This window comes from Globicephala melas, chromosome 14 (genome assembly GCF_963455315.2).
Source record: "Globicephala melas chromosome 14, mGloMel1.2, whole genome shotgun sequence".
NCBI lineage: Eukaryota > Metazoa > Chordata > Mammalia > Artiodactyla > Delphinidae > Globicephala > Globicephala melas.
In genome coordinates this window covers 67608699-67632463 of record NC_083327.1, presented here as the reverse complement: position 1 = coordinate 67632463, position 23765 = coordinate 67608699, and the positions used below count along the sequence as shown (strand labels likewise).

The 23765-nt window shown below is 39.1% G+C and overlaps 3 protein-coding genes across 10 annotated transcripts in view; 2 read left to right on the top strand and 1 right to left on the bottom strand.

Annotated features, from left to right (window-relative positions):
• Positions 1 to 3839, top strand: part of FUCA2 (alpha-L-fucosidase 2) — a 57657-nt gene extending 53818 nt beyond the window's left edge. The window contains exon 9 of the transcript XR_004038757.2: positions 3717 to 3839. The gene's annotated coding sequence lies outside the window, so the exon portion shown is untranslated. The remainder of the gene's footprint in view (positions 1 to 3716) is intronic.
• Positions 1 to 9158, bottom strand: part of PEX3 (peroxisomal biogenesis factor 3) — a 37127-nt gene extending 27969 nt beyond the window's left edge. The window contains exons 1-2 of the mRNA XM_060283627.1: positions 8836 to 9158; positions 642 to 773 (exon numbers count right to left, since the gene is read on the bottom strand). Of these exons, the coding sequence (XP_060139610.1) occupies positions 642 to 773; positions 8836 to 8908 (205 nt within the window). The 5' untranslated portion in view covers positions 8909 to 9158. The remainder of the gene's footprint in view (positions 1 to 641; positions 774 to 8835) is intronic.
• Positions 9159 to 9272: 114 nt separating this feature from the next.
• The window catches only part of ADAT2 (adenosine deaminase tRNA specific 2), a 107695-nt gene continuing 93202 nt past the window's right edge, over positions 9273 to 23765 (top strand). For 7 of the 8 annotated variants that reach the window (XR_009558763.1, XR_009558760.1, XR_009558761.1 and 4 more), the window contains exons 1-2: positions 9273 to 9418; positions 21507 to 21611. Coding sequence is in view for 1 of the 8 variants with exons in the window: in XM_030853301.2 (XP_030709161.1) it covers positions 9323 to 9418; positions 21507 to 21611 (201 nt within the window). In the remaining 7 variants the exon portion in view is untranslated. The remainder of the gene's footprint in view (positions 9419 to 21506; positions 21612 to 23765) is intronic. The other variant, XR_009558764.1, reaches the window with a different exon arrangement.

Here is a 23765-nt window from a genome sequence, read left to right as displayed (position 1 = left end):
CATACATGGCCCAATGGCATCAGGCCCACTCCTGCAGCCCTGTCTCCTATCACTCTTCTTCCATTGCTCATGCTACTCTAACTACACAGCCTTTTTCGCTATTTCTCAAATATGCCAAGCTTGTTCCCACCACAAGCATTTTGTATGGCTCCCTCCATTGTATCATTTAATTTCTCCTCAAATGTCACTTCCTTAAAGAGGTCTGACTCCTGGTTGCCCCACCTTAAAGAGCACCCCACCCCTCACACAGCTCATTCTCTTGTAAGCAGTCATCACTGCCTAAAGTCATTTATCTGTTGTTTATCATCTTCTTCTCTCACTAGTGAATAAACTCTGAAGGTCAGGTTTTTGTTTTTTCACAAAATTGACCAAATTGTTCACCTTCTGTTTCCCCAGTGCTGAGTACTGTTGAGTATTTGCTGAATGAATAAATAAAATGAATGAACAAGCATCTATGTTGCATATTAATTTACATTGATTTTCCAAATCCACATTAAACGATGTATTTCAGTTAAATCATGTAAATACTTGCTAGATTTAGCATTTTTGCCTTTTCCTCTAACTTTGGTCCTGGAGGTATGCAAATTAATATAAATCATCAAGCAACTTTATACATGTATAAATAGTTCTCTTTGTCTTACCTGTCATATTGCAAGTCCTCTGGTTACTTTCAAAATGATATTGTCGTCGTGCTTGGGCAATGTATTCTGCAGCCTCCCTTTCTTGTATTTCTCTGATTTTCTTCTGTCCATATTTCCCCAGGATGTATATTCCTAAAATTATTTTTTAAAACTAGTATATCAATGCAGTTAATTAGAGTATTAAAAATTCTAAACAGTATTTTTAACCCACTTTATCCAAATATGAGGCTTATATTAGTGAAAAGCTAAAAATTACAACGTTTAAGAACCTAAATTAAAGAACTGTATAAGAATTGCAACCTGAAGAGAAGGAAAAGGAGACTGGCATTTTAAAAGCCAATGATAGATGGGTACATAAAGACTAGGTCTAAAGAAACAGAAAGGAATTAAATCTACAAAGTAAGGCAATGCCTTTAATAGTGAACTGGAGATATTCTAAATGTCCAGCAAAAGGGAACTGTTTAAATACATTATGGTCTAGCCATACAATGGACTCTTACGTAGCTATTAAAAACTACATTGCTAAATAGTTAATGACTTAAGGAAACATCCATGTTATAGTGTTAGAGGATAAAATAAGATCCTAGAAGTTTTGCTTTTTAATGTAAATAAACATATATGACAACAGATGGATTTTAATTTCTTACATATATTAAACAATGATCATTGCTAAATAGTGGGATAGCAGGTGATTTTTTTCCTTCTTCTTGCTTCTCTATGGTTTACACATTTTCTTCAACCAAAATATAATACTTTTTAAAAATATAAGAAAAAATTTAAAAGGAAGAATAAAAGGAAGGTAGGTTGTCAAGCAGACATCTAAAACTAGAAACTTAAGTGAAAAAGGGAAGGTGAAAAGGGTACAAAAATTCCTAAATTATGACACTATGATATAAAAATATAGGTGGGGTCTTACAGCCTGTAATTTACTTTAACACATTTCAGTATAGACAGTATAATATAAAATGTGCACATTTTGGTCATACCTTATAGGCATTCAGTTGTCCTGACTGGGAATGTTAACACTCCAGCGTGGTTAGTTAGCATTTGATCAAAAGCCATAGTTCAAGGTTTAAGCATTTCAACTAACCTAGCAAAATGAATATCAGAAATGGCTTTTCACAGATTAAATGACTGGTGTTTAAGATACTGGGTTAGCTGAAACATTTTAGTAATATTCATTTGAACAAGAATATACGAGAAAGTCCTTAACCCTTAGGAATGGCTTAGTCTCGGATCCTCAGCTGCTAGTTCGAAGGATTCTTAGTCAAGAGGGTTAACCACATGGCCAGCAGAATCCTACATCTAGAATACTGTTGCATTTGCTTTGGGTAAATCGTTTATGCATGGTGCTGTTGTAGCACAAAGAAAGGACAATGGGATTTCAATGAGCTTATAGAACAAGTTATGATACTGTTTTATCTATCCTTGATAATAGATGTTTTAATGTGAGCCAGAATTTGTTTCATGATAACCTGGCAACAAGGCTGTAGGAGAATAACTAATCCTCACCTACCTCCAACTGTCTGTAGCCTCCAATATAACAAGAAAGAACATAAGAATTGTACATGACCGAAATAACTGGATTTGGTCTGTTTGTCACAGGTGGGAAGGAGGAAGCCCACTAAGAACTGCAAAGCAAACACGTATCCTGAATTATTTTCACTAATGTAAGCAATACAGATGAACTGATAACATGTTATATGTCTTAAAAAGACATTGAAAGAGTATGTGCTACAAATAATTAGAAATAAAGTGTGACTGCTGTTAGGTCTAGATGCAAAAAATGTATTACAATCTCCTTAAAGAATAAATAAAAATTCATATAAATGTCTTCAGAGCTACCTTTCTTGTAATTCATCCTCAATAAACTGAAGACAGTGCCATAATACTAACAGAATGAAGCAACTGACTTATGTTTCACGAAGTAACCCTTTGACAGGCAACTCTTAGATAATAACTACTTCTAAATGAATTGCTTCTATTTTATTTGCACAACAGATGGCTAAAAGTTATGTGTAAAATGATTATTATTTCTCAAATAATAATAATAGCGTAAAATGAAATGCTGCAATGACACCCCTTGTATAGTTAAGAATTTTCTGGAATAATAGTAAATTTGATTGGTCTATGTGTTTTCCTGGGGAGAACGTCCACTGCTTTCATTAGATTTTCAACGGTGTCTGACAAAAACACTTTAGGAACTACAGTTGACCTCTGAACGACTCCAGGGTTAGGGGTGCAGAACACTCCCTCCAGAAGTGGAAAATCTGCTTGTAACTTTACAGTGGGCTCAATTCATAGTTCTGTGCCCTTGGATTCAACCGAGGATCTGTTGTGCTGCAGTATTTACTGAAAAAAGTCTGCATATAAGTGGCCTTGCACAGTGCAAATCTGAGTTGTTCAAAGGTCAAATGTATTGTGTAAGTGGCCCTGTGCAGTTCAAACCTGTTTTGTTCAAGGGTCAACTAACTGTACTGTGTTTAATTTGGTAAATGTAGTATATTCTTACTAAAGCTAAAAGATAAATTATTATGGGTTGAAGAGTATCCTAGCCCAAATTAACATGTTGAAGCTCTAGTACTTCAGAAAGTGACATTTGGAGATAGGGTCTTTGCAGAGATAATCAAGTTAAAAGGAGGTCACTAAGGTGGGCCTAATCCAGTACGACTGGTGTTCTTATAAGAACGGGAAATTTGGACATAGACATGTGTACAGGAAAGATGATGTAAAGACACAGGGAGGAGAAAGCTATCTACAAGCCAAGGAGAAGGGCCTGGAACAGATCCTCTCTTAAAGCCCTGAGACGGAACAAATCCTGCCAACACATCGATCTTGGATTTCTGGCCTCCAAAATTGAGAGACAATACATTTCTGTTGCTTAAGCAACTCAGTTTGTGGTACTTCGTTATGGCAGCCCTAGCAAACTGATACAAGGCATTAGGCTAAAATCCCATAATCCATTATTTTCCTCGAGTTAGCACTGAAGTAAATTCCTATACAAGGACTAATTTACCCAGGCTCTCATTTGCAAAATTCATAAATTCTGATTTTGTCTGATTTGTTTCCCTACAGAAGTAAGAATGAAGGCAGAGAATTCATTACCTAAAATGTGGAGTTCAGGATACACCTGACTTGCTGCCTGAAGTTTGGCCCAGAAGAGAGTACATACTGATGGCTGTGGCACCAACTAGGCAGGTAACTTTAAGCAAGTCTTTCCTCTCTCTGGGTCTAAATTTCTTCATAAAATGAAAGGCTGGGATTATATGAGCTTTAAGTTTTCTTCTTTAGCTATGACTTTATTTATGAATAATGAAAACATTCACTAAATATCTCAAAGAATAAATGTAAAATGTTTTGACGTTTCCTTTCAGAACACTGCTGGTAAAGCAAAATATCTTCTAGCCTTCCCATATTACGAATTTGGTTTTCTAAAACCATCACTTAGTGCCTTAATGGATGAAAATCCTTCAGTATAACTATTTTACTAGGTTAATAATGCCAATAAGGGTTTGAAAATAATCTATTAACTTCACTCCCATACAAAAGACCACCAAACCCTTCTATTCTGATTCTATTTCAGAAATATTTTCTAAACTTTGCCACTTTAGTCCACTTCTCTACCACTGTCTTCATTCAGACCCAGATTATTAATGCTCTCGAACAGGTTTAACAGCTTCCTAACTCTCCTTTGTTTCTGGTCTCACACCTTTCCAATCCATCTTTTATATGCAAAGTGATTTTCTAAAACTTGAATCTGACTGTACTACTGCCATATTTAGAATTCTTCAACACCCTGCCATCATTTCTTAATGTACAGTCCCTGTTCCACTTACATCAGAATTACTGATGGGGTACTTGTTAAAAATGTAGCCTTGGGGCTCTCCTGGTGGCGCAGTGGTTGAGAGTCCACCTGTCGATGCAGGGGACGCGGGTTCGTGCCCCGGTCCGGGAAGATCCCACATGCCGCCGAGCGGCTGGGCCTGTGAGCCATGGCCGCTGAGCCTGCGTGTCCGGAGCCTGCGCGTCCGGAGCCTGTGCTCCGCAACGGGAGAGGCCACAACAGTGAGAGGCCCGCGTACCGCAAAAAAAAAAAAAAAAGTAGCCTTTAAGGAAGTTCCTTGAAAACATCCCCAAATGTTTTGTCTTATATGATGCTGTACCCCCAATATATAATATTGGTACACAACTGGAGCTCAATAAATATTTGTTGAATGAATTAAAGAATTAATGAACTGCACTCTGGACCTAAAGAATCAGAATCTCGGAGAAAGAATTCTATATTTTCATTAAGTCCCTTCAGTGATTTTTATCCATACTAAAGTCTGAGAAGCTCCAAATTCTGTAGAATGGCACAATAAGGAAGGCCCTTCACAATCTGCACTATAGCTACTTCTCCAAATTTATCTTTTGCCACTCCCCATTTATTCCTTGCACTTAGCCATAGTGAAATACACTTTGATTCACCCAAAACAAGGTCTCTGAATCTGCTGAGCAACCCCTTTACCTGTTGTGCCCCCTTCTACTTTGCTAGCTGTAACTCCAGCGGATTCTTTTTAAAATAAATAAATAAATAATTAATTTTGGGCTGCGTTGGGTCTTCGCTGCTGCACACGGGCTTTCTCTAGTTGTGTCAAGTGGGGGCTACTCTTCATTGTGGTGCGTGGGCTTCTCATTGCGGTGGTTTCTCTTGTTGCGGAGCACGGGCTCTTAGGCACGCGGGCTTCAGTAGTTGTGGCTTGTGGGCTTAGTTGCTCCATGGCATGTGTGATCTTCCCAGACTACGGATCGAACCTGTGTCCCCTACATTGGCAGGCAGATTCTTAACCACTGCACCACTAGGGAAGTCCCTCCAGTGGATTCTTAAGGGAGGCTTGCTGAACACCTCCATTATTCTCTCTCTCTGTGCTCCCACAGAACCCTGCTCTATTATGGTACTCTAATACTATCACTGTACTACTTTTGTTTATTTCCATTTCTGCTTTCTGGACTGCACTATGAGTTCCTCAAGGTCAAGAATTGTATCTTATTCCTGTGTATCACCAGAGCCCAATATGGAGAGAGTAGGCCCTCTAATTCAAATGTTTGTTGAATGAATGAAAAACCAAAGAGACCAAACATTAAAGTTTTTTCCCCACCACTGAATGGCCAAGATTCTTGAGCATGCAAGTTGATATCTTACCTAGTTTGCAAATCTGTCAAAATGTGCTACTTCTTCCATGAAGCGCTTTCCTAATTATTTCCAACTGCACAGGCTATCTGCCAGTTTGATATATACAGCATTTTTCAGGTCTTATTGTTTTGTATTTTAATTATTTGTATGCTTCTTGCTGTGGTTTGAATGTTTGTGTCTCCCCTAAATTCATCTGTTGAAATTCTAATGCCCTATGTGATGGTATTAGGAGGTGGGAGTCTTTGGGAGGCGCTTAGGGCATGACGGTGGGGCTGTCAAGAATGAGATTAGTGTTTTGTTTCTTGGTTTTTTTTTTTGCGGTACGCAGGCCTCTCACAGTTGTGGCCTCTCCGGCTGCGGAGCAGAGGCTCCGGACGCGCAGGCTCAGCGGCCATGGCTCACGGGCCCAGCCGCTCCGTGGCATGTGGGATCTTCCCGGACCGGGGCACGAACCCGCGTCCCCTGCACTGGCAGGCGGACTCTCAACCACTGCGCCACCAGGGAAGCCCGAGATTAGTGTTCTTATCAAAGGGCCTTCACAGAGATTCCTAGCCCCTTCTGCCATGTGAGACTACAAGAAGTCTGCAACCCCGAAGCGGACCTTCACCTAACCATGCTTGTACCCTGACCTTAGATTTCCAGACTCCAGAACTGGGAGAAATAAATTTCTGTTGTTTATAAGCCACCCAGTCTGTGGTATTTGTTATAGCAGCCTGCACAAACTAAGTCATTTGTTTTCATTCCTTTTAGACCATAAAGTCCATGAAGACAAGAGTGGTGTACTGTGGAAAGAGAATGTGCTTCGGGATCTAACACACCTGGGTTTGAGTTCTAGCTTCCCTGTTACTAACTCTGGGAACCTCAACAAGTTTTTAAATTCTTAGCACTCTGGTTCCCACATTTTTGAATGGGGATAACAATAACTATCCTGTCATCATCCCCACTGAACAGAAGAGCTTAATACAGGGCCCATTGGGCAGCCACAAAATGGTAGCTATTACTATTAAAAATCTCTGTAAATCTTGTATTTCCAATCATATTACCTTCAACACTACAGGCACTGGATAAATATTTCTTAAAATTGATTAACTGATATGTACCATGTTATAGGACCTTTCCCTTGAAGCAGAAAGACTATGAGGCTCAAACAAATGCCAATCACGGTCATCTCCTCTTTTTTCTTTTTAGACTGACATCCATTCTTGTTATAAAACACTAGGATTATTTTCTTTTTCTGTCCCTCTGAACCTCTTCCCCCCTTTCTCATTCCTCTTAATCTCTAACTATAAAGCTCTCAATAGATTTTTGAAAAAAATCTATAACTATCTTTCTTTTTTGAATTTTATTTATTTTTTTATACAGCAGGTTCTTATTAGTTATCCATTTTATACATATTAGTGTATATATGTCAATCCCAATCTCCCAATTCATCACACCTATAACTGTCTCTTAAGTGTACTCTTTGGCTTCCCCTATGATTATATCTAATCTACCATTAGGTTGTTCCATAAATCTGACGGGGTATGCTATTTTTTCTGAGATAGCTAAAGAGATACTATTTTCTTTCCTTCAGTAGAGGCAAAAATATTTTATTTATACTTCTTCCATCACACATAAATCATTAGTTTCTACAAATAAAGTGGACTCAGTAGTCTTTGTGTAATTTAAATATACATTAGATATCAGTGCATGAAGATATTAGAAAATACATTTTATCTATAAAGAATTTTTCAAAGAATGCCATTAAAATTTACATATAATCGAGGGTTTCCCTGGTGGCGCAGTGGTTGAGAGTCCAAGATCCCACATGACGCGGAGCGGCTGGGCCCGTGAGCCATGGCCGCTGAGCCGGCGTGTCCAGAGCCTGTGCTCCGCAACGGGAGAGGCCGCAACAGTGAGAAGGCCGCGTACCGCAAAAAAAAAAAAAAAAAAAAGAAAAAAATTTACATATAATCATTATTGATCTGTGGTAGACCTCAGAGAGGAGAAAAACATTCTCCTTGCCTCATTAACAAGAAGCCTGTTTCAAATTTTCAAGAATCAACAGAGCTGAATTATTGATGCTAAGAGTATTGCTAATTTCAAATTGTTTTGGGGCAATAGAATATAATCAATAGTAAGAGAAAAACAACCAAATTCTTTGGGAAACTTCTCTTGTTTTTAACTATTTCTGTAACCAAAGCATGTAGTCAGTGATAATACTTCTCAAAAAACTCAAATGCTAAAAATTTCCTCTTAACAGTCCTACATTTCCTTCTCCTGTATCACACAAGACCTTTTATTCTCTCCTTTAGACCCCTGCATGATTGTCTTATGAGGAAAAAGGCTCTCAAGATTGCTATCTAATCTGTTTCTAAATCTCCTCTCAGCCTGTGCAACTCAGTTATGTGAGCTAGGTGGGAATTCATCCCAATCTTGAAGATCCTGAGAAGATTGCACAACTTCCCGAAAGCACTTTCTTATTGCATAATTTACTACATAGTTTGTATTCTAAAACAGCAGAAACAGAGCTAAAATATTGATTTGTATTTCTTTGTCTAGCATATACCTTCCAGTCCTTCAGTACAATTGTGCTGTTTTCAAAAATTCAATTTAACTTTAAACAAGAACTCGAAGTGCACGCTTTAGTTAACTTCCCTCGAATATTATGAAACTTCTGCGAACGGTGAATGCCAAAGTACTGGAAGTACCAAACAGAAACGAAGAACCTCACAGTAAAACGATAGAAGAGAAGTAAAAAAATATGTCTGTAAGAGAACGGTGCCTTGAAACAGAAAAAAAAAAAAAAAATGTGGTGGGTGAGTAAAAGGCGAGAAACAGAGTAAGCGGCAGTATCAGGGCAAAGGGCACAAATTTCACAACTGCAGAGATGTAAAGAACCCTGGAGGTTTGTCACCCGGTTCCCCGTCCCATGGTTGAACGAATCCTGGGCCATGATCCCTCCACCTCTATTTTAGAAGGCAGACATCTCTCTCCCACCCCCTCCTCCCTATGCCCCTTTCCAAGAACGCTGTCACCCACCTCCGAGGACCGTACCCAGGAAGATGCATTTCTTTTTGTGACGTTTCAGAAAATTCCACGTAGATCTCAGCATCTTCAGGCCCTGGGGGTGCGGGCTGCCTAAAGGGAAGGAGGAATGGTTCACCAGGAAAACGTTTCTTCGTCGCCTGGCACGGACTACCCGGCTGGACCGCCGTCGTCCCACTCGTTGCTCTCCAAAAACCACGAACGCGACTTTCCGCAGAGACTGTCACCGGAGCGGGAAGGGGGCGGAGACTGTAGCTGAGCAGCTGCGGTTTCTGTTGCTGCCGGCGCGCCGCCGCCGCCGCCGCCGCCGCCGCCGCCGCCGCTCACTAGCCTGAGGCGCCGTGGTCCGTCTAGAATTCGCTCCCGAGTGCCTCACAGTTCGATTCCCCCGGAAACGACAGCCCGCCCCCACCGCGTTCCGTTGCCAGCGCTCCTCCGCCGCCGCGGCCTCCGGCACTGAGCGAGGCTGCCCCGGTGCAGTATGGAGGCGAAGGTAGGGTCCACGCAGATTACGGGCGGCGCGTGCTCTGTGTTGGCGGAGGAGACCGAAAAGTGGATGGAACAGGCGATGCAAATGGTGAGGGGGCGGGACGTGGATGTATAGGGTGGGAATTTTCTCTGGCTTATCCTGACCGAAGCGTTCGAGTAAACGTCCCCGGGGGTGCTTTCTGGTCTCAGTAATCTCGATGGCGCTCGCATTCTCTGGGTAAACAGCTGGCTTTACTGTCCTGAAATGTTCTTTAGCCCATTCTCACAGTGGTTCTGAGGAAAGGAAGAGACGAAATACAGAAATTATTTCTTTTTCACTTGTTTGAAGTATGCGCCAAACATCCCTATTCGGGGGCTGCTGGCACAGGCGTGCTGCGTCCCCTTGTTTCCTGTGGACATTCGCAAATCCTCGAAGTCACATTATTTTGTATTTATGACCTCTTGACTCTATCTAGTAGAAGGAAGGAAGCTGAGGATGTTTCCGGTAGAGAGCAGGATAAAAACAAGTACCTGAACAGCCAGATTCTCATTCATCTATCCATCCATCCATCCATCCATCCTTTCACTTCCCTCACTCCTTTCAAGACTCCTGATTAAGGAGGGCTCTAATAAGATTTGTGTATAATCCAAGCTTTACCCATACTTACGTGTCCCATCGAACTCTTTAATAGGGATAAAAGTCTATTTGGCATATATGTATATATATATAAATCATGCACACACACATATATGCATATGTTCATTTAAACTTGTTCCTCATACTCTTTTGAAAGTCACTCACAGTAAAAAAAAAATCTATTTTGTATTACATTCCAGTAAACACACACAGATAAAATTGAAACAAAAGTTTTACAGAACAGTACTTAATCTTCCTATGTACAGTTTTTCTGGTATTTCTCTTTCATTGCATTTTGGAAAAAAAAATGCTGGTCATCACCCCTGATTTGATTTCATGACCCACTTTTTAAGCCCACTTCAAAATTTATTTCCCCCATTAAACTTACAGGATGCATAACTTTCTGTCTGATAACTTTAATGTTCACATGTACCTTTAAATAATTAATTTGTTATTTGTAATATGGAGTTGTCTGTCCTGAACTCCTTTTATGTTACTAAATTCTCCAAGCTGGAGACAAGGAGTTTTCATGTGATATCAAAAATCTCACTCTCCTTACCCCAAATCATTTCAATAATATCATATGCCTGGCGGTGCCTTTTTTTTTTTCTGGCCGCGCTGCGTGGCGTGTGGGATCTTAGTTCCCCCACCAGCGATCAAACCCGTGCCCACTGCAGTGGGAGCGCAGAGTCTTAAGCACTGGATGGCCAGGGAAGTCCCTGGGCAGCATCTTTATAAGTAGTGAGGATGATAATAAATGCACATGAAGGCTAAAATATCTCAGATTAAGCTGCATTTATATCTTTCTATGGGCGAGAGACCTGGAGGCCAGGGAATGCTGGAATACTGGGAATTCGTGGTCTCTTCCATTTATTTTCATTTGCTTCAGGAACTCTCCTCAGAGTATTTATGTGGAGCTTGTGTAGATGAAATTTTGAGAGTTGTTGTCATAGAGGACTCAATAGTGGTTCCATAAACAGCTAAGTTTAATCAGTCATTGAGCTTTTCCACTTTGTGTATCAGAAATGTGTTTTCTTTCTGTCCTTTCATATCTTTGTACTATTCTCTAGTCTTCCGGACTAAACATTTGAGTCTTTTTACTACCTTTTGGTATGACCTTGGGCAAGTCACTTTATCCCCCTAGGGTATTGCTTCCTACTCTATAAAATGGGGTGGTTGAACTCCAAGTAATTTCTAAGCCCTCTCTGGCCTTGACATTTTTGTCTTTTAATTAGATTATAAACACCTAGGGGTGTGATTACCTAGTTTATCGACACAGGGTCAAGGAAGTCCTTAGTTTGCACTTATTTTTTTGGTTTTGGCCAATAGTATATGTTTCTTCCAGGACTTAAAAAAGGGAAAAAAGGGCTTGTCATAAACCTTGGGCTTTGTCCAACCATTCCCTCCCCACTAAAGAAACTTCAAATCTTAAACTAATTCAAAGAATTGTTGAAGTAATTGAAGGTGTATTATGTACTTCTGAGAAGAATTTATGATTAGGCCAGAAGCACAGCTAGTACCAAATCTGGAGGCAGCAAGTTAATCTCTGATTAATGTGTTCTGAGGAACTTGAAAGTGAAATGTCCAGTATACAAGTAATAGGGAGGATACTAGCATCCCCACAGCACTTGTACAGAGTACACATATTTATATGACCAGTTCAAGTAATTAGAATGTTTGTCTCTGATGTTAGCATTTGTTGGGCAAAGGCCTGGAGGAATTGGAATGGAGATGGATTCTTTAAAGTATATGACCAAAGGCAGAAAACATAAAAGGAAAATGAATAGGTTTTAGTTATATAAGTATTGAAATCTTCTCCATATTAAAAAGATAAGATACAAAGTAACAAAGCAAATGACAAAGAGGGAAAATATTTGCAATGTAAATAAAAGGACAGGTTTGATAACCTTAATATATAAAGAACTTTTACAAACTAATGAGAAAAGATGTACACCCTAATTTTGAAAAAGTCAAAGGATATGAACATGCTATTCTAAAAGAAATACAAATAACTAGCGAGTGCACAAGTGTGCGATTTCACTAGTAATAAATTAAATTCAAGTTAAAAAGAGTTACAATTTTTCACCTGTTAAATAGGCAAAGGTGAAAAAATTATAATGCTTGCTGTTGGTAAGGGTGTGTGTGTGAGGAGCTGGCTAGTTGGTTGCTGAAATTGGGGCATCCTTTCTAGAGGGCAACTTTGCTATGTATATATAAAAAAGCCTTAAAACTAGTTTATCCTTTGATCCAGTAATGCCTTTATGGTATTTTTTTTCCCAAATGAAAATATTTTAATGTTTTCTTTTTCTGATTATATAAATAATTCATAGTCATAAGAAATTCAAACTATAAAAAGATTTAACAAATTAAGTAATAATTACCTAAAAATCCTACCATCAGAGATAATGTTATAAAAATTTTAGGGGCATCCTTCCATGTATCTCTGTCCATGTGTAAACAGACATATATACTTTTTTCTTATATTAAATCTCTGTGCTAGGTTTTTTCAAATTTATTTTTTGACATATATATGTTTAAATAAATGAAATTACGTATTTTCTTTATGATTGTGAATATCTTTTTCTAGACGTAAATATTTCTTATTTTGGTTTGTTTTCCTCACCCCCATTCCATAATACTTTTATTGCTATGGAATAGATTACCAAAAGTGGGACAAAGGATGTATGTATTTTAAAACCATCTAGACATTTTAAGATTGCCTTCTAGAATTATGCTGCCCAATGTAGTAGCCACTAGCACGTGTGGCTATTTAAGTTTAAGTTGATTAAGATGAAATAAAATTAGATATTCAGTTCCTCAGTCACATTAGCTGCATTTCAAGTACTCAGTAGCAACACATGGCCAGTGGCTACCATATTGGACAGTGCAGATCAAGGGATATTTCCATTACTACAGAAAGTTCTGTTGGATAGCACTGGTCTGAAATGGTCATAATTCCATCCCCAGTGTATGAGAATGTTCTGTCCTACCCCTGTTCCCACTAGCCCTGAAATGATCACTCTTTAATATTTGGCAATGTTATAGGTGAGAAGTATTATAATATCTGTGTTACTTTTTTTTGTTGTTCTTTGATAAATTTATCAAACTTTAAATAAAGTTCTCTACACTTTATTATTGTTTGTAAAATCACTATTTTTCATGACAGTTTTCTTTTGGAGAGCTAAGTGTATAATAAAGGTTATTGTTTTAATCATCAGAGAATATAATTCTAAGGGTGTAGGCTTAGAATCAAATAAAAGAATAACAGTGTTGCACTTTTACATTCCAGACACAGTGCCATGGATAGTGTTTCATGTAGGCCATAGTGTATAAGCCCCATAGTAGCCCTACCCTATCAGGTGTGTATTATTACTGGCCTCATCTTCAGAGGGGGACACTGAGGTTTAGAGTGAAGTAAACTTCCCAAAGTTAGGGAGCTGGTAAGGAGAGAGCTGTGACTTGAGCCCAGCCACCTGTCTTCACCCCGCCCTGCCTGTACTGTGCTGTGTTCGGTCACTCACTGCTCTCCAGTGCGCCCTACTGGACCTCTCTGCCTGTTCACTTTCATCCCACTGACTACAGTGTATTGAGCATCCTCATTAGACACTCGGATTGTTTTTTCTCTGTGAATTGCCTAGGCATATCCTCTTTTGCCCAATTTTATTATTAGTTTTATTTAAATAAATCACATTGTAGGAACCCTTTGTATTTTATAGCTATTTGTAGGAATAATTCATAAGGAAGTGATGGAGATATAAAGTTCTTCACTTGTTTATAATAGTGAGGGATTTGAAAAATAGCCCCATGTTCTAGTTAAACAATAGGGGACCAGTTAAATGAATCATAAATATTCATGTAAAGGAGCATCATCTAAGTTTAAAAAAATCATGTGCTGAAAAAATATTACTCAACATGGGGAAATGTTTGTAATATATTTCTAAATGACAAAGGCAGACTGTTGAACTGTTTATATAGTATAAATCTATTTGACTGTTTAGAAAACTACGAACATGTATATGCAGGCATAGAAAAAAATCTGAAAACTTTCTGTCACAGAATAATAACAGAGACCATATTTTGGAGTGTTGGGATTGAGTGGTTTTTATTTTTTGATGTGTGGATTTTTTTACCCCCAGGTTTTTTGCCTTGAACATACTTACTTCATAGTTAGGAAAAAAGAAAGCGTGAGTGAGTGAGTGTGTGTGTGTGTATGTGTGTGTGAGTGTGTGTGTGTGTGTATTATCAGAGGGTCAGAGATAGAGGGAGAAAAGTTGCAAGTTTTCTAGAATAAATCAATTGCATATTACTGTTCTTGCATTTTCTGGGCGCCTAGTATTACTATAATATTGTGCTAGGTCTGAGGAAAATTCAAAAAGAAAACAAGCACAGACACATGCGTTGTAGCAAATGTGGTGTGATTTAGTGTTTGCTGTGTGTTAGGCCTTGTGATGCGTGCTAGGCCTGCAAAGGTGAGCAAAACAGGTTTGCTAGTGTTTGGATCTAGTGCTTGCCTCCCAGGAGCATACTGTTTAATTGATGAAATTAAGCCACGCACAAATGAAAAAGTTAATGGTAACAAGTTCAGGGTCCCAAATAAGAGACAGATATAAAGTACTATCAGATAATAGGCGACAAAGTCCTGAGCAAGTCAGTTGAATTAAATTATAGGATGCTTTCTTAACTTTAAAAAGGGAAAGTGGGATGTAGGTGGGTGGAAAAGGAGAGAAAGGTTGATCAAGCAGAGGAACCGTCAAGTCCAAAGAAATGGAGGACTTGGTCTTAGGTTAGGAGGTGATCCAGCTGTTTGTTCAGAATAGGGCTTCCTAACAGGAGCCCAGGTTTTAGGGGGATCTATAAACCCTGACGCTATGTATAAAAGTGTCATGTGCATGTGCCTTTTTCACGTTTGAGAGTCCATAACGTTCATCAGATTCTCAGAGGGGCTCTGGAAAGTTTAAGAACCAAGGACCTAGAAGGATAATGAAACGTTAGGCTGGCTTATTTGGCTGGTGGGAAGCGTGGGTGGTAGTTGGGAGGCTCTCGGTGCCAGGTTGAGGAATTTAATGTTGTAGAGGGAAAAGAGAGCTTCCGAGAGTCATTAGCAGTAACAGCTGTAGCGTAGTTTGACCTTTTGAACGTTATTATTTTCTACCTAAGAGTTGTTCTGGCTAAATTGTCTTTTCCCCTGATTTTTTTTTTTCTTTTGTAGGAGATATACCTGGGGACTCACCAAGAGTCTGTGCACACTGCAGTCTGTCCCCATCTCGCCTCCTTTTACCACTGCATCACTAGAGAGTAGTTTATGGGAGCGATGGCTTTAGAGAAACTCCAAAATCTCTTCCATCCTAGAGCTGTCGTTGTCTGTAACCTGCGGGCTCTGACTAGAGTGAAGGAAATGACATTTAAAGAGCAATAGAAATGACATTAAAGACATCTGGAGTAGAGACCAGTAATTGGGCCAGGAAGAAGAGAGATTTCATTCTTCAGTTTTGAAAGATGATAACTTATTAATTTATGAAAGACCAAGTTGCCATTTTAAATAGTAACTGAGCCTTGGCTCCTGTCAAAAAAGATGAGAGAGTTAAAAACCTACCTGCACACACTTCAGACCCACCTTGCCTGAGTTCTTGTGCATTCATAAAGAAGTGATCAGACTTGACAGAAGAGTTGGTGGGAGTATTGGAAAGTACGAGAAGGGATGAGTTGAAAATTCTTTTCAGCTTAATTAAATCTATTTTGAATGTGACAGCAAAGCAAATATATATTTGATATATGCATATATACACATGTGTTTTATATACATGTAAACACACCCATCTATATTTTTTTTAATTGAAAAGCATTTCACTCTAAACTCACTTCCATGGAGTTTTTGGGTTATTCTCACCGCCTCCTCCCTAACTCGCCATTCCAGATGCCCACCCCCTCACTGTGAGCTTGGCAACAACTTTAATCAACAACATTATTTGCCTTTTTAAAATACTCCCTTCACTCACATTTTCTCTCTAATTTGGACAGCAAAGGAAGGCATTTCACAAAAAAACACGTTAATCTAAGGAAGTAGGAAGATAATATTCAGGGTTGGGAAATAGAGTTAAAAGGAGATAATTTGCTGGAAGGGAGAAAGAGAAAATCCAAAGGAAAGAATGAAAGGCACAAGCCCCGTCACCTGGAGACCCTGGTGGAGGGGCTGCCAGGCCCTGCAGCGTGGCCCCGGCTGTCTTCCAGGTGTACGAGTCAGGACTTGGAAGGAACCCTGCTGGGCAGCTTGGGTTCACCTTCTCCCCGGCCACTTACTCCCTTTCCTCTTACTCTTGGATTCTCTTCTGCACATTTGAAACGGCCACATAGCCTCACATAGAATTCTTCAGGAGATAGTTTTACAGAAAATCCTTGTCACATGGCTCCCCATTTGTTTACTCTTGCAGTTTTTTTTTTAATCTTTAAACTTCCTATGCCTCACTCTCTTGCTAAATGTCCCCTCTCCTTTTGTCCCTTGAACTAGACCTACTAAGAACCCAAACACTGATAAAGTAGCTGAACAACGGTAATTACAGTAGAAATTAGAGACAGAGCCATGGCAGAGAGCGCAGGAACCTGACATCTGGTAGGTGCTCCACAAAGACTTGTTGAACAAGTGAGTGGATGGAGCCAGGTTGCCTGGGCTCTAGTCCCAGCCTCTTACAGGGGCTAATTCCATAACCTTCCCATGGCTCAGTCTTCTCATCTGTAAAATGGGGAAGCTCACGGAACCAGTCTCATAGGGTTATAAACTAAATGAATTAATACAGTGCTTAAAATAGTCCTGGATCAAGGTAAGTTTTTCAGTAAGCTCTAAGCTATTAATATTTGCAAGCTCAGAATCAGAACACTTGAGATGTAGACATAACAATCTGTTGTAATAGAAACTAAAAATGTAACTTATAGGCAAGTCACTCTTCAGGTCACTGGTTTCATTCCCTCCCTTCCACCCAAATTGACCCTTCTTTCTTGGCCTAGTTTTTTCCTTGGATCTTCCATAACACCAGATACTCCTGGTTTTCCTCCTACCTCAGTAGGCATCTCTTCTTAATTGCCATTGTAAGAGCCTTCTCTGTTTATTCCACCTTTATTTTTTTTTAATGTTTCAATTTGAAATAATTACAGATTCATAGGAAGTTGCCACAGAGTATACAGAGAAGGCTCACATACCCTTCAGGCTGTTCCTTCCAATGGTAACATCTTCCGTAACTGTAGTAAAATATTAGAGCCAGGAATGTGGCATTGACCCAGTCTGCAGGGCTTGTTCAGATTTCATCACCTTTATGTGCTAACCTTAAAGCATTTGTGTATGTGCGTGTGTCTGTGTAGTTCTATGCAATTTTGTCACCTGTTTAGTTTTGCGTAATCACCACCAGAACTGCTCCATCACCACAAGGCTTCCTCATGCTACCTCTTTATAGCCACCATCCCTCCCAAACCCTAAACCCCGGCAGTCATTTATCTGTTCTCCATACCTGTAGTTTTGTCATTCAAGAATGTTTTATACATGACTGTGTCACCTTTGGGGATTTATTTTTTCATTCAACATAATTTCCTTGAGATCCATCCAAGTTTTGAGTCAATTAATAGTTGATTCCTTTTTACTGCTGTGTAGTTTTCCATGGATAGATGTAGCACACTTTGTCTAACCAGTCACTCTTTGAAGGACATCTGGGTCATTTCCAGTTTTTGGCTATTATGAATAAAACTCCCATGAACATTCATGTCTGTATACAAAATTGTGTATTGTATGAACATAAGGTTTCATTTCCCTGGGTAAATAAAAGCCCAGGAGTGCAATTGTTGGGTCATATGTTAAGTGCATGTTTAGCTTTTTAAGGAACTACCGAACAATCTCCCAGGGTGGCTGTACCATTTTACATTCCTGCGGGCAATAGATGAGTGATCCTGTTTCTCTGCCTTGCTGGTATTTGGCACGGATACTTTCTATTTTAGCCATTCTGCTAAGTGTGTAGTGATAATCTCATTGTGGTTTTAATTTGCCTTCCCTAATGGCTAATGTTGTGACCATCTTTTCATGTGCTTATTTGCCATCTGTATGCCCTCTTTGACAAAATGTCTTTAAATATCTGTTGCTCGTTTTCTAACAGTTTTTTTTTCACTGTTGAATTTTGAGCATTCTTTACATAGTCCAGATCTAGACTTTTGTTGAATATGTGGTTTGTAAATATTTTCTTCCCGTTTTAGCTTATCTTTTCTTCCTCTTAACAGGGTGTATTAGTTTCCTATGGGTGCTGTAACAAATTACCGCACATCTGATAGCTTAAAACAACACAAGTTTATTCTCTTATCGTTCTGGAGGCCCAGAGTCCACACTGAGTTTCACTGTGCCGAAACCAATTGTCAGCAGGGCTGTGCGCCCTCTGGAGGCTCTAGAGGAGAATATGTCTCCTTGCCTTTTCCAGCTTCTAGAGCGACATTCCTTGCTTGGTTCATGGCTCCTTCCACCATCTTAAAAGTCAATAGAGTAGCATCTTCAGCTCTCTCTGCTTCCATCATCACAGTGTTTTATACTTTATGTGTCAGATTTCTCTCTGCCTCTCTCATAAGGACACTTATGAGTGCATTTAGGGCCACCTGAATAACCCAGGGTAACTTTCCTGTTTCAAGATCCTCACCAAATACTTGATGGATGAAAAAATGATTTGTCTCTCTTGTGTACCCCAGGTTATGTGTCATCCTAAGCTTATTTCATTTTGTCTTCCTTCAATTAATTTTTTATTTTTGTGAAGACAAACAACACAAAGGAAAACTGATCAACATATTTGAACAGGAACTTCACAAGAGATATCCAAATGTCAGTAAACTTACGAAAAAATGGTAAACCTCTTAACGCACCAGGGAAATGAAAATTAAAACCACAGACACTACCTCATATCCATCAAAATATCCAAAATAAATAATATTAACAATTCCAGTTGTCAGTGAGGATGTAGAGCAACGGGAACTCTCACACACTGTTCATGGGAATGTAAATTATTACAACCACTTTGGGAAACTGGCAGTATCTATTGTACTAAAGGCAAACACACACAATAGCCTCTAACCCAGTAAATTTACTGTTAGGTATATACTCAACAGAAATTAATAGTACCTGAAGAGACAGGTATAAACATGTTCATACGGCATTATTAGTAGTAATCAAGAAGTGGAAACAACCCAAACATCTATCAACAGATTGCATAAATAAACTGTGGTATATGCATACAAAGTAATATAGGGCAATGAAAGTGAACTACAGTTACAGGAATGAACATGGATGCAACTTAAAAACATGTGAAACAAAAGCAGCTAGAAACAAAATATATACGCCGTGAGTCCATTTATATAAAGTTCAAAAACAGGCATAGTTAAGTCAGAATAGTGATTTAAGCTTACTTTAAATTTCATTCTTTGTGCGATGATTGCCTTAACTGCACCAGTACTTAGTCTCCACCCTCCTCAGCTGTCAGTCCTCCTCCTGGCTTTCCTTTCTATAGTAGCCTATGGTACATTTGTATATTTATTTGTATATAGTCACCAAACCTTGGAGCTCTTCAATCTTTCAAACTTTGCATAAACTGGGTATGCTTTAACTGTTTTTACAGAACTGGGACAGCACTAGCCTGTGGGTAGTTCATGACACAATTCTGAAGAATGCGGTCTTATTGCTTCAGATACTGTCTCTTTACACCTCTCCATGCCCCAGCTCTATCCCACCACTCCAGATGGGAGAGAAGTACAGTATGCTCCCACCACGTGCCTCTCCTTTCAGCGCTTTTGGCCAAATGATAAGTGTCAGTTGAGCAAGCTTGAAGCAGCTAAGGAACCCACGCTGGCATTATGATAGGATGTTATTGCTACTGTAAATAGTGTAGCTGGGAGCAAGAGGCTAGTGCAGGAGATAGAACACACTGTTTTCAGCTAAGTCTTCAACTTGGCACTTTATATGCCCTATGGTGTGTGAAAATACCTCTACTTAAATGGGAGTCTTGTCTTCCAAAGGGTCTCTGGCCTGCCACAGTAGGAAATGCTGTGCCTTTCTAGAAACAGCTGTACTTGGGATTTTTAATTGTAGTGAGGTGGCAATGATTGTATACTAGTCCAAGGGTTGCACCCGTTTAAGGTTCTCTCTCACCTGTGGTATCAGGGCATCCCAGAGGTAACCTGCCTGTTTTTGCTCTCTGCCTGAAGAAGTATTCCTTAGCTGTCCTGGGCCCCGGAGCTGCTGGAGTTCCCTCAGCCATAGCGCTAGAAGAAAAATGGGCAGCCTCTGATAGAGGGGAGACTTTGCAAATATAATAAATTGGTTTGCCATTCCTGGGATGGTGATGGAACTATGCCTAAACTTATTTTTCTCATTTGTGTTTTTCAGTTGAGGTATACTTCACATACAGTGAGATGCACAGTTCTTAAATGTATTATTCAGTTTTGAGTGATGCAGACATCTGTGTAAGCCACATCCTTATCAAGATAAAGTTTTCACCACCACAGAAAATTTCCTTATGTCCCTTTCCAATCTACACATCCCCTTTCATGAAGCAACCACCGTTCCAATTTCTTCCATTGTAGTTTAGTTTAGTCTGTTCTAGTACTTCACATGATTTGACTTCTTTTCCCTTAGCACGTCTGAGATTCATCCATGTTGTTGTGTGTATCAGTAGTTTGTTTCTTCTTATTGCTGAATAGTCTTCTATTGTGTGAATATGCCACAGTGTGTTTATTTATTCTTTTGTTGATGGGCACCTGTTCTATTTCCAGAGTTCGGCTATTATGAATCAAGCTGTTATGAACATTCTTTTACAAGGTTTTTTGGTGGACATATATTCCCTTCTCTTAAATAAATACTTAGGAGTAGAATAGGCTATATGTTCACAGGCTATATGTATGTTTACTTTTTAAAGAAACTTCCAAAATGTTTTCCAAAGTGGTTATGCTATTTCATTGTATAGAGTGCTCCTAAACTTTTATTGTCTCACTTAGAGCAGAAATTGTGGGCACAGGGAGATATCCAGTCTGGTCACCTTTATGCTGTTGGAACTCTAGAGGATATTTTCTGTAATTTTTAAAGAAACAAAACAATAAGAATTTCAACAAGGAAAGAACTTTAATAAAAGATTTATAAATGTTACTTATTCTTCTACATCTTTGCAGATATATACACTATCTCAGAAAAGGTGCATAGACCCTGGCAATAAAAAAAAAAGAGTCAATAGCAAAAAGAGTCAGCAACAGTCTTTTGATTACGTCTCCCCCCGGTGAGAAGAAAAAAGTCAGGGGACTCAGGACCCATGAAGGGGATTTGTTCCTGAGTCTCCTTAATATGGATATGATAGAGAACAAAGGCACTAAATACTAATATCTAGTATTAGTATTAGTATTATACTAAAATACTATGTTTGAGAAAAGGGAAGGCTGACCTGCATTTCTTTGTTCTGGTGTTTGTACGTGTGTCTACTGCTCAGGCTGCATCTTTTCTCTCCTACCATCTTTTCATGTTTTGAACATTACCTCTTAGATTTTCCATTTTGTCTTTCAGGCCAAAGAAGCCCTAGAAAATATTGAGGTTCCTGTTGGCTGCCTTTTGGTCTACAACAATGAAGTTGTAGGGAAGGGAAGAAATGAAGTTAATCAAACCAAAAATGTATGTGAGTTGAATAGTATAATTGCAGACATATGGAAGTGATGGTAGGTGTGGAATGAATTTATCGTAGATGTCTAGAAGATGGGTCTGTGTAGAGTCCCGTGAGTATCAGTGGAATGATGGTTTCCTAAACATCTCTTTTTTTGAATGCCCTTTTTTTTCTGATTATAAAAGTGATACATGTTGATTTTTTTAATGAAAATTCTACTTTATAAAACACATCAATTTAATTCATATCGTATCCTTTAGTACCTTTGCATAATGTATTCCTCATGGTAAATTAAAAAGTCACCCTCAGTTGATAGCTATGGAAGTATAAAAAGATCATATAAAGGAAGCTCTTCCTAAATCAGATAATTCAGTGAAAGACAGTCTCCACCACCTGCCGTCTCTATCTACAGGTACACTTGAAAAGCTTGTGTGACTTTAATTTATTGTGGTTAGGTTGAGAAGTTCATGAATTAAGGCAACACTTCCTGAACATGGTATCACAACAGTGTGTCACAGTGAGTATAATGAAGTATCAAGTTTTAGGATTATAAAAAGTGCTAGGTGGACCCGAGGATAGCTTATGACTTTAATACCCCTCACACAGACCTTGATCTTACTTGGGAGCCAGAGAACACACTGGCGTTTGAACTGGTGCTGTGAGGACTTTAAAGTTCATCCATCACATCTCTCAAAAAGAAAACTCAGATTTAGTGAAACACAAGCAAAATAGGAACCCAGATTCATGAAGCAATTGTTATGTGGATATCAAAATGCTTCTGAGATAAGTAATAAACCATAATACAGCAACTAGTGAATATGCAGATACTTATGCAGGAGTGGAATTTTGTGTTTTAGATAATTGTCATATCTCCCTATGTGTATTTTGTAGTTCAGAACAATATCTTTAAGGTGAGATCACTGAATGTCCTAGCAACATCCATCTAAACCCCCAGTGACCTGGGTTTCTTACACACCTTGAAATTAACCTGGATTTATTTTTAGTTTTCTATGCTCTATAGAAGATCACCCTATAATCACAGTATAGAAAGACTCTTGACCCCAAGTGAGGAGACCCCCAATCCTGCTTTTGGCTCTGATACCATCACCCTCTGTCACCACCACCATCACCTCTCCCAGCTGTGTGTCTTTAGTAACCTCCTAACGTAGCTTAGCTTCTGGTTCTTCAGCAGTAAAAGAGTTGATTGAGGTGATTTAGGTCAACGATTATTTCTTGAGAACTATGGGGACATTTGATTCAGTAGTTCTGAATCTGATTTTTAAAAAGCACCCGAGATGGGGAAACTTTTCTTTTTTAAGCTCCACATTTGGTGCTGGTATGCAGTCATGGGTGGGAACCTCTTTGCTAAAGCACCTTCCAGCTCCGAGTTTATATTATTTCTGGGCCAGCAATGCTCCCATCTGCCTCTGGCTTCCATGGTACCTTGGCCACTGTGCCAGCACTTTCCACACCCTGCCCTATGTCACAGGTAAATGAACACCTTTCTGTTTGTCCCATCAAATTTTATGCTCGTTGAGGACAGAGACTTTTTTCCCCACAAAGAGTTTAGCACAGTGGCTTATACATAGTTGACATTCCGTGTAAGTTTATTGATAAACATGATTATCATGAATATTATCAATAATTATCACATAGCAGAGTGCATATATCACGTTATGCGTCATTGTGCTTCATATAATTCAGATCGCTTTATGAGATGTAGATACCAGTATATCCAGTATTACACTGGGGAAACCAAGGCTTGGAGAAGCTATGTAACTTGCCCAGGGCTGTATAATCAGTAACATCACAGTCAGGATTCAGATTGAAGTGTGGTTCATTCCAGACTATGTGATTTCTCCTCTACTCAACTACTCCCATGAGGTATCTGAGACTGATACCGAATCTCTGCTTCTCTCTAGAGTCTGCCAGTATATAAAATCTCATCCCAAAGAAAATACAAGTGATGACATTCCAGTGATGATATTCTAAATATAGATTTGCTTAGAGTGAGGTCAGTGACAGCCTTGAAAACATTCGTATTTCAAGTGTCCCCTGAAATATTCAGGAACCATAGACACATTTTTTTTTGAGACTTATCTCTCTATGGCATTTTAATTGAAAGAGTGTCCCCTAAAGTATTTAGGTACTTAACTAAAAATAGA